The sequence below is a fragment of the Saccostrea cucullata genome, unplaced genomic scaffold (genome assembly GCF_032062105.1).
Source record: "Saccostrea cucullata isolate Sc308-1 unplaced genomic scaffold, CSIRO_AGI_Scuc_v1 ctg132, whole genome shotgun sequence".
In the NCBI taxonomy this organism is placed as follows: domain Eukaryota; kingdom Metazoa; phylum Mollusca; class Bivalvia; order Ostreida; family Ostreidae; genus Saccostrea; species Saccostrea cuccullata.
The window spans coordinates 296,139-307,497 of record NW_026927480.1 but is presented as its reverse complement, the minus strand read 5'-3'; the positions used below and the strand labels follow the sequence as shown (position 1 = coordinate 307,497).

At 33.9% G+C, this 11,359-nt stretch overlaps 1 protein-coding gene across 1 annotated transcript; it reads right to left on the bottom strand.

The window, feature by feature from the left end:
* Positions 1–5: 5 nt before the first annotated feature.
* LOC134274625 (uncharacterized) lies at positions 6–10,760 on the bottom strand. Its single transcript, XM_062756902.1, has 15 exons — positions 10,671–10,760; positions 10,167–10,274; positions 7,611–7,820; positions 6,878–7,111; positions 6,120–6,283; positions 5,646–5,768; positions 5,331–5,442; positions 4,550–4,707; positions 4,078–4,176; positions 3,748–3,822; positions 1,671–1,794; positions 1,281–1,390; positions 772–951; positions 281–377; positions 6–115 (listed from the first exon to the last, which is right to left on the bottom strand). Exons 2-15 carry the CDS (start codon positions 10,261–10,263, stop codon positions 33–35), a joined length of 1,866 nt encoding a protein of 621 aa, XP_062612886.1. The 5' UTR covers positions 10,264–10,274; positions 10,671–10,760; the 3' UTR covers positions 6–32.
* Positions 10,761–11,359: the final 599 nt, after the last annotated feature.

Here is an 11,359-nt window from a genome sequence, read left to right as displayed (position 1 = left end):
CATTTACCTTGCTTTAGGATTTTTAAAAATGTTTATTTGAAGAAGAAATAAGCAAACACCCCTCCTAAGGCTCCACCCACTATCGGTAATGTGACGCCTACAGCAGCCATGGCACCTGTCAATCACATAATGTCATTATAGGCACATATACCACCGTTCTTGATGAATCCAATATTAAAATACATGTACTGTAAATTCTTCATGGTTATGATGCGAGGTTGAAAGTTTGAAAATTTCTTTAAAGCATAATTTATCGAGCATATTGACATTACTATAATACCTGGACTGTATCCCGTTTTAGCTGTCGCCTTTTGTCCCTTGTTATTTAGATACGTTGTTTCTGTGAAAGACTCTTTGATGGGTACCATGGCAGGTATCTGTAGAATAAGGAAAGTACTATAGATTGAATTTATTGCACAGCAAACTTTGACTCCTAAACACGGAGAGGGGATCAGGTACCATAGTGAAGTAAGCATCCCCTTTTGACCGGTCAAACTTGTCTTGAGTTCCTTGTCTTGACTGGGAGAACTCAGTATAAAAATAATTGTCTAACAATTTATACAAAAAATGACAAAATCAAAGGGGAGTAAAATGGGTTTTTTGCAAGTTATGAATGTGGTACCATAATGAAATAAGCATTTCCTTTTGACTTGTTACATTAGCTTTGAGCTCCTTGTCATTTTAAATACCATTAGGTATAAGTCTAGGTTAAAAATGAATGAAAAAAAAACACCAAAAATTATTTACTTCAAACTGGATACAAATACATACATTTGGGAAGGCTGTTTTGTCTAGAGCGATGGCGAACTGTGAGTTTTGGACTTTGGTCTGTAGCGTGTTGGCAGCAACACTTAGTGGTGTCTCTTTGATTACACTCTGTACGTCTCCAACAACTGGCGCCACGTCCAGGATCTCAAACGACACGATTATGTCTGTGGGGGAGTAATATACCTGTAAATAAGTGTAGTGTAATAGTTTTATTCCTAAACGACGTTTTGCAGCAGTTTCAAAACATTAATTAAAAATTTTAGTTGCAAGAACGAGAAATATCTGCCAGTTTTACAACCCTTAACAAGCAAATATTTGGCATGGCAAAAATTATTTATGTCTAATTTATATAAAATATGCAGCTCTAATCCTTAAAACTAGATTTTTAAGTGCTTTATTCAGTTACATGACTTCTATTTAACAGGGTTATCCTGATACTGAAAGGACAGACTAAGCAATATGCTTAAGCTTTGACTTAGATATCATTTAACGATAACTTAAGTTGTACTTACATTTAAGTTGGCTATCCTAATGGCTGATACACTGAGGGTGGAGACGAGACTTTTGAGGATGTTATACTTGAAGGTTTCAAGGTTCCCATCAACGGCTGACTTGTAATCTCCTATCAAATGAAATTAAGAAATTGTTGTTTTTTTAATTAAACTGTAAATCATTAAAAGGATGCTTGTTAATGATTACATTAAATAAAATTGTAATCCATTTTATCTCTTCTTTTTTAAAAAAAAAAAAAATCCACGCATCCCAAAATTTTAATTTTTATATAAAATGTGCAAATCCCCAAAATAAACAAGAAACGGGAGAAATCTCTTCTTGGGACTCAGAATATTTTCCTCAAAACAATGCATTTTGCCGTGTTGTAGCAATGTTGAAGAATACTTTACCTGAAAAAGTGAGCTGGAATTTCCTTCTGTTTCTGTTAACGTAGCACTGACTAATGTCAAACTTCAGAATGTCCGGTGTGTGTACATCAAAGTTAAAGATGTTATACTCGTTGTGATAGGCCACCTAAATATATAGGTCAAAATTATAGATGTTATACTCATTGTGATAGGTCACCTTAATATGTAGGTCAAATTTAAAGATGTTATACTCATTGTGATAGGCCACTTAAATCGATAGGTCAAAGTTAAAGATGTTATACACATTGTGATAGGCCATCTAAATATATAGATCAAAGTTAAAGATGTTATACTCATTGTGATAGGCCATCTAAATATATAGATCAAAGTTAAAGATGTTATACTCATTGTGATAGGCCATCTAACTATATAGATCAAAGTTATAGATGTTACATTGTATACTCATTGAGACAGATAGGCTATCTAAATACATGTATATAGGTCAAATTAAGTTATATATGTTATATACTCATTGTAAAAGGCCACTTGAATATATAGGTCAAAGTTAAAGATGTTATACTCATTTTGATAGGTCATATAAATATCAAGATCAAAGTTAAAGATGTTAAACTTATTATGATGGGCCACTTGAATATATAGGTTAAAGTTATAGATGTTATACACAGTGTGATAGGCCACCTTGATATCTAGTTCAAAGTTAAAGAAGTATTATCATTTTGAAAGGCCACCTTAATATCTAGATCAAAGTTAAAGATGTTATACTCGTTGAGATAGGTCACTTTAATTAATATCTTGGTCAGGCAGAGGTTACGATGATATGATCTTAAATATATTGTGATAGGCCAATAGTTATACAGGTCAGTTATAGATGTTATACTCATTGTGATTAGCCAATGCATCTTAATCCACTGTATTGGCCAAAGTTAAAGATGTGATACTCATTATCATTAGGATAGGTCACCTAAATATTTAGGTCAATTTTTTTTCGATCGAGATATAGTACATAGATCCACTCTTTTAAATGCAAGAACTTCGATAACAAATGAATTATTAACTCATAAATGATAAAGGATATTACCGGTAGTTTAATATATTGGGATTCTTTGTAAATTTTGGCACAGCCTTAAAAGATTACAAGACAAATTGTTAAATATCAACTTGTAATTTGCGTAACATAATCTTAACGTGCATTGTTTTTGTTTCAATCCACAAGCATGGATACTAAACCCACAAAAAGAGTGTTTACAGTACAATATTTTAAATAAGACTAGATAGCTCAGGACTTTTATTTATACATGTATATTACACAGATCTGCCTACCCTTCCGCTTATGGCGTAATTCCTCCGCTTTTTACCACAAAATTACGCTATAACGCCACTTATATTAATTTTACGCTTTTGATATTTTGGTTAAAATTTCATTATGAACGTCTAAATTCAGAGTTAAAGTACGACATGCTGAAATGAAATACCTGGTAATAAGTTCTTATGAAAGTAATTCTAAGACCACTTCGATAATGTACGTAGTATACTTAGTAGTTACATGTAAACTGGTATAATGAAGATTCGGAAGAAGACGAGAAGGCACTACTTACGTTAAATATTAAACGATACTGCAAAACATGAAACCATTTCTATGCTTAATTAAGTGTATTTTAACATTTCTTGGAACAAGATAAAGAAATATAAGTGTTAAAAGAGATAAAAAAAAAATCAATGTTAAAATGGACGATTTGTTATAATATTCAAATGCAAGCCTTCGATTAAATGTTTTGATAGAAATTGACCAAATGCTTCATAAAGGGTGTACGGTTGAATTGAGTTTGATATAGTATACTTGTATTTCACAACACTTTTTTTACTAATAGATGATTCGATAAATTATGAAAAGTTTATGCCAGCTTTGTTAAGTATTGTACAATTTCGGTTGTTTTGAAAGAAAATGAAGAATAATAGTTAAAAAAAAAAAAAAAAGGAAAACATGATTGATTACGCTTTTACCTCTGAAATTCCACCAAAAATGTACCGAAATTACACCCTTGCAATGAAAAGGGTAGGCAGGTCTGTATTACATCAGTATACAATGTACGTGTCTTACCGAGGGGGCGTCGATAACCAGTTGTACCGGAGTACCGCCCTGTGCAGCCCCTGTATTAACCTCGGCCCACTGGTTCTGTTTGAAAGTAAGACAGTAATATACAGGCTTTTTTTAACATGAATAAAAAACAAGAAATATAATTCTTTTAAGCCATTGATTTTGTATGAAATCAGCCAGCAATATTCAGAATAAGGTTTCTATTCCAAAAAAATACGACTAGTTTCTTTAATGCCTATCATCAAATAAGGTTTTTAATTAAGAAATTTAAAAAGAATCTCAGTACTTTCAGGCCATTGATTTTGCCTTCATACAATGAATTAATATACATACAGAAGCGAAGTACCACTGCCACGTAGAGTTGACCCCGGGGGACGGCCAGTTTGCCCTCACCCCGACCCAGCTGTCACAATCAATGTTACGGACCGTTTTCTGTGAGTAAAAGATATACCTTTAACATGTTTACAGGTTCTTAATCCATTTGAGAGATGCACACTTAGTATGTAAAGTTTAATTGATGGAAAAAACTTAATATTTATCATATGAAAGTAATTTAATTCATTGATAATATTAATCCATTTTCACTTAAAAAACATACAATTACCTTTGCTATTAATTTCACCTCTTCAAATTTATTTTATATGTACAACTCATTATGACTATGCGTGGAATAAACAAGAGCAATGCAAGTTTAAAAACGAATTTATTTCACTTTTTATTTTAATGTTGACAAAATCATATGTGCATTTATTATTACGTCACGTGCACATACTGTATATTTATGCACGTCACGTGACATACGTACCACGCCCTCATACGTGTACTGGATGACATCAAAGTAGAAGAATTCCTTAGCATTCCTGATTCTGAGGTGGTTTTTGTCGACAAAGCGTGTGTCGAACGTCTGTTTTATAGGCTGAACAGTACAGTTACCGTACATCGTGTCAATGATGTAAGCCACACCTGTAAAATTACGGAAAATTTATCATTGTGCATGTTTGCTTTAAAGTGTTACAAAGCGAAATGTTGTAATTAGCTGTATGTCATTACAGTTACTGTAATATTTCTAAATATATCAAGTTAGATGTAACCAGCTGCATTGGTTTACACTGATAATTGTTAGTATAAAAAAATAACTGTAACCTATACATGTATATATTGGTTACAGCAATAATTGTCAGTGTGCTAGTTGGTTTACAGGTTAAGAGTTTTTACCTATGTTGGTTTACATGTTTACAGTATTTACCTTTGTTGGTTTATATAAAAATACAGTGTTTACCTGTGTTGGTTTACAGTATTTACCTTTGTTAGTTTACAGTATTTACCTGTGTTGCTTTACATGTCTACAGTATTTACCTGTGTTAATTTACAGTATTTACCTGTGTTAGTTTACATGTCTACAGTATTTACCTGTGTTAGTTTACACTATTTACCTGTGTTGGTTTGCATGGTTACAGTATTCACCTGTGTTAGTCTACAGTATTCACTTGTGTTGGTTTACAGTATTTACCTGTGTTAGTTTACCTGTGTTGGATTACATGGTTACAGTATTTACCTGTGTTGGTTTACATGGTTACAGTATTTACCCGTGTTAAAGTCATGGATTTCTCTCAGATCGCTTACGCCATAAGGACTCATGTCTGAAGGAAGTGGACGGGAAAAGTACATCACCATCTTCTCAGTAAAAGAATAGTACTCCTGTAAAATACAGAGGCGGATCAAGGATTTATCATTGAACGGTTTTAGATGGATAAAAATAGCGAAATCAGATCAATTATAGTCAAATTCAGACGTCAGTTGCGTATGTTATCAAACATGAAAAAAAAAATAATTCTGCTTAATGAATAAACCAAAACACTGTTGGACAAAAAATATGATCTTATAAAAAGAAATCATAGAACCTTCATAAAAGACACAATTTTCCTAGTCTTGTCGACGTATTCCGACATAAAACTGAAGGCTGGAGGCATTGTGGGTAGGGCCTTAGTATTCTTACGTCCTGGGCATTGAACCCCGGCGGGAGTCTGAAAAAATTAAGTAAGAATTATAAACATCTAAATTTTCCTTTTTTGCATTATGTAAATCTTTTTTTTCTGTGAGAACTTTTTTTTTGCGTAATTACGCGAGAAATTAGCTCGCCAAAATTTCATTCTCGCGTATAAAAATATTCCTTAAGATTATCTCGATTATATAGAGGAAAAACAACAATTTGCAAAATTTATTTATCGCTGATTAAGAGGCAATGACAACTAGTATCTCGCAAAAATTCTCAGTAAGGTATGAAAATTTTGTGATCTGTAGTATGTGCGGTATCTTCCACGTCGAGTGTTTTTTTTTTCGATTGACATAAGATAGTGATTTGAAACTTAGTGTACCTCGAAAATTTTAGGATCTGACACAGTCTGTCGGTAATGGAACATTTCATACCAGTGGTCAAACTTTCTACCGGTTGTGGCGCCCGGGTCGTAGATAACGCCCGTGACACGTGCTGCTATAGGGACGGTCACGCCCACCGCCGTGTCCCATTCTGGATTGGCCGCTAAAAATAGACGTGTACATAACATATAAACCTATACACAGTGAATGCATTAACTACATATCGAACACGCACTAAAGCTCAAAAGACCACGAAACATTACGAAATTGGAGAAGAGCAAACAAGGGCCTCCAAAACATCAGAGGTGGGATTAGGTGCCATGGATGGGTAAGCATCCCTTGCCAACCAGTTTTGATTAATTTTGTTTTATAATTGAATGTATATTAAGGTTCATAAACCCTCCGCTCACTCATATAAAATGATGCTTGAATCTTGATGATTTTCCAAAAGAAATGTATTTTATAAGTAAAAAACAAACAATTATAACATAGCATGCGGGGCAAAATTGGACAAAAAAGACACTTCAACTGGAAAAATCTATGAAGGAATAATAGACATTAATGTCAGTAAGAGTTGTCTCTCTTATCAGAGTATCAATGAACCTTAAAACTGGCCTCACATAACAGAAAACACAGACATTCAAAACATCAGAGATGGGATTAGGTGTCATAGAGGAGTTAGCATCCCCTGCTGACCAGGTTTGATTGATTTCGTTATATAGTTGAATATATATACGCTATAACTGGCCACACGTACCAGAAAAGTACCAGAACACCTTCATGGTGGCGTCCATGTTCTGCCAGTATTGACAGCTCTGCCACACGTCCACCGCTATCCCCCTTACACTGCTCAGCCCCATGTAGATCTCGTTAATCCCCTGACCCGACATGTGGAGGGACTGGGCCGCCGAGAAGATCTTCCCGCCATTACTCGTGGTGTAACCCAGAAGGAAGCGCTGGTTAGATGTACTGAGTTGTTGTACCACACAACCTATTGTGTGTATCAAGTAATGATTATTAATATTAGCATTTTGAAGAAACATATTTGAATTTTTTTAAGATTGTCACAGAAAAAAAAGAGTATATATATCATCTGATATTTAATTTTGTAGAATAGCAGTTGAAAGTTTAAGTTAGTACGTAATCGAAAACGGCTTTTGCTTCAAATGACTGAATATCAAAAGCTTTAATTATGGTTAGAAGCCTTCATATGTGCACCTTATGACTTATATACACATGTTACTGGTTTTCCTCAATATCTTTCAAGTTGGATGAATAAGATAGTTAAAATTAAACTTTATACAAGAATCCAAGTTATATAGGGTTATAATCTTTTAATCGAGAACAGACATTCTTGCTATGAAAATAGTTACTTTGAGTTTCATTACTTTTACAAAGATTTTTTTAATAATTAAGGGGGCAACACCTTTCCCATTTCCGCCATTGGGTATATACACTTTCACTATTGATGACGTCATAATAGCACTCACCGCCTCCTGGTACGTACGCGATGAACTCGTTAGTGGTGTAGCTGTACCAGGCGTCCAGTTCTACCCCTGAGGCCAGCTGCCGGACCCTCCCCGCGTTCTGACTGTCGTCAAACCACTCGTGGATGTCCGTCGTCTCATTTTTGTTCATTATATTACACTGAATGTGCGCCGAGAAGGTGTTTGTAACATTAGGGCGAGGTCTATTGGCAACTTTCAAAAAGAAAGAAATTTTCTACACATCTTAAACTTAAAGTGAAACTGTTATGTTACAGTGGTTAACATGGTAGAAAAAGTTATTTACTATGTATAGTGGTTTACATGGTGGTTTGTAAATGTTACAGGGGTTAAAATGGTAGATGATAACTTTCACAGTAATTAAAGTTGCAATTGGAACTACTCGAGTGGTTTGCTTTTACAACGGTTAACATGTTTATATTTCAGTTAATATAAGATTTTTAGTGGTTCAGAAGATAGATGAATAATGTTAAAGTGATTAAGATGGTGGATGTTCCAGTGGTTCAGATGATAAATGTTACAGTGGTTTATATGTTGGCTGATTAATGTTACAGTGGTTAAGATGGTGGATGATTAATGTTAGTTATATTGGTTAAGATGGCCTTTGATTAATGTTACAGTGGTTAAGATGGAGGATGATTAATGTTACAGTGGTTAGGATAGAGGATGATTAATGTTACAGTGGTTAAGATAGAGGATGATTAATGTTACAGTGGTTAAGATAGAGGATGATTAATGTTACAGTGGTTAAGATAGAGGATGATTAATGTTACAGTGGTTACGATGGTGGATGATTAATGTTACAGTGGTTAAGATAGAGGATGGTTAATGTTACAGTGGTTAAGATTGGAGGATTGTTAATGTTACAGTTGTTTAGATGGTGGATAATTAATGTTAGTTACAGTGGTTTAGATGGCCTTTGATTAATGTTACAAGGTAAAGATAGAGGATGATTAATGTTACAGTGGTTAAGATTGGAGGATGATTAATGTCACAGTGGTTAAAATTGGAGGATAGTTAATGTCACAGTAGTTAAGATGGTGTATGATTGTTGTTACAGTGGTTAAGATGGTAAATGTTACAGTGGTAAAGATTGTGGATGATTAATGTTACAGTGGTAAAGGTTGAGGATTATCAATGTTACAGTGATGAAGATGGAGGAAGGTTAATGTTACAATGCTTAAGATTGTATGGTGATTAATGTTACGGTGGTACATTGAGATGGAGGATTATTAATGTTACAGTGGTTAAGATGGTGGATGATTAATGATACAGTGGTTAAGGTTGGAGGATTATTAATGTTACGCTGGTTAAAATGGAGGATGATTAATGTTACAGTAGTAACGATTAAAGGATGATTAATGTTACAGTTGTTTAGATGGAGGAAGGTTAATGTTACTATGGTAAAGATCGGAAAATGATTATTGTTACAGTGGTAAAGATCGGAAAATGATTAATGTTACAGTGGTTAAGATGGTGTATGATTAATGTTACAGTTTTTTAAGATGGATGATTAATGTAACAGTGGTTAAGATGGTAAATATTACAATGGTAAAGACGGTGAATGGTTCATATTACAGTGGTTAAGGTCGAGGATTATTAATGTTACAATGGTTAAGATTGTGGATAATTATTGTTACAATGGTTAAGATTGTGGATGATTAATGTTACAGTGGTTAAGATGCTGATTAATGTTACAGTGGTAAAGATTGCGGTTGATCAATGTTACAATGGTTAAGATGAAGAATGATTAATGTTACAGTGGTAACGATGGTGGATAATTAATGTTACAGTGGTTTAGATGGAGAATGATTAATGTTATATTGTTAGGATTGGAGGGTAATTATTGTTACATTGGTTAAGATGGAGGATGATTAATGTTACAGTGGTTAAGATGGTGGATGATTAATGTTACAATGGTTAAGATGGTGGATGATTAATGTTACAGTGGTTAACATAGAGGATGATTAATGTTACATTGGTTAAGATAGAGGATGATCAATGTTACATTGGTTAAGATGGAGGATGATTAATGTTACATTGGTTAAGATGGAGGATGATTAATGTTACAGTGGTTAAGATGGAGGGTGATTTATGTTACAGTAGTTAAGATGGTGGATGATTAATGTTACAATGGTAAAGATGGAGGATGGTGAATGTTACAATGGTTAAGATGGAGGGTGATTTATGTTACAATGGTTAAGATGGAGGGTGATTTATGTTACAATGGTTAAGATTGTGGATGATTAATGTTACAATGGATAAGATGGTGGATTAATGTTATAGTGGTTTTTTAATCGTTGATGTTTGATGATTTAGTGGTAAAATGGTAGAAATAATTAAGCTGCTATGATTTTAAAACTGTTCAGCTGCTATAATTAATGCTTATCATATCATACAATTGCATTACCAACAGTATAAAACAAATAACAAAAAAGAATATGAGTATAAGAACCATAAAAGAAGATGATCAATGCCTTTAGGATATATGGCAACACATATTTTTTGCGTTTTTTGAATAATTACTGTAGTATCCTTTACCTGTAGATATGGGATCCCCGCTACATACTGAGTTATCCTTTCCGTGGACAGACAAAACTGTTGTTATGGATACCAAATGTATAAATATTCGAAACATATTTAATTAATCTGGAAAAAAGTTAATGAGAAAATATTGTGTCGTTAGACTGATTGTACTTTACTGATAATTGCAAAACAATAATATTTATAAGTTATTGATGCTGTTCAAAATACATTTTTTGAATTAAACTTTGTGTGTATCGACTTCTTATTTTTTCTTATTCTGACTGCTGTTAACCAATTCTACTTATTCATATACTAGTAAATGCATTCGTACGTAATTATACGAACACATATACTGAGTAATGTATCAATTGAATTGATAGAGTATAAGGCTATGGTAATTCATTTATCTCTTACACGCAATACTACAGCTTGAGCTTTTTAAGTTCCAGTGTTAGTAATTATTTCAAGTACTGAGTATGTATTTTTATATTTATTTTTCATTGTTTATTGAACTCTTACCTTATATAATAAATTAGTAATGTCCGCCCCTCCTAGGACACCTATAATGAGATATCGCGAGAGTCCAACACACTGTACCCTGGGATGATAGGGACTGATAGCAAAGATAACGAAGTGCGGATCTAAAAGATAGTACTGGCGGTCTAGTTTTTTTTTATCAGAAGGAAATATTATATGAACCTGATTGTTTATATAACGATCACATAGATAAAATAAAACAATAGAAGCATTCAGAGAGAGAGAGAGAGAGAGAGAGAGAGAGAGAGAGAGAGAGAGAGAGAGAGAGAGAGAGAGACTTGTATGACTGAGCCATCTACAGTGTATAACATAATGTTTGTTTGTTATACCCCCAACAAACGAAGAATCACCTTGTCCGTCTGTCCGTCTGTCTGTCTGTCTGTCTGTCCGTCTGTCTGTGTAAACGTGTCCGGTCCATATCTTTCTTATGGAACCCAAGGGTGTGTCATAACCTTGACCCAAGGTCATTTGGGGAAGTTCAAGGTCACTGGAAGAAAAAGTTCATAATTCGTGTCCGGTCCATATCTTTCTTATGGATAATCTTGGTAGGTTCTCATTTCACTCAAAGATTGCGCATGATCCAAGGGTGTGTCATGACCTTGACCCAAGGTCATTCGGGGAAGTTCAAGGTCACTGGAAGAAAAAGTTCATAATTCGTGTCTGGTCCATAT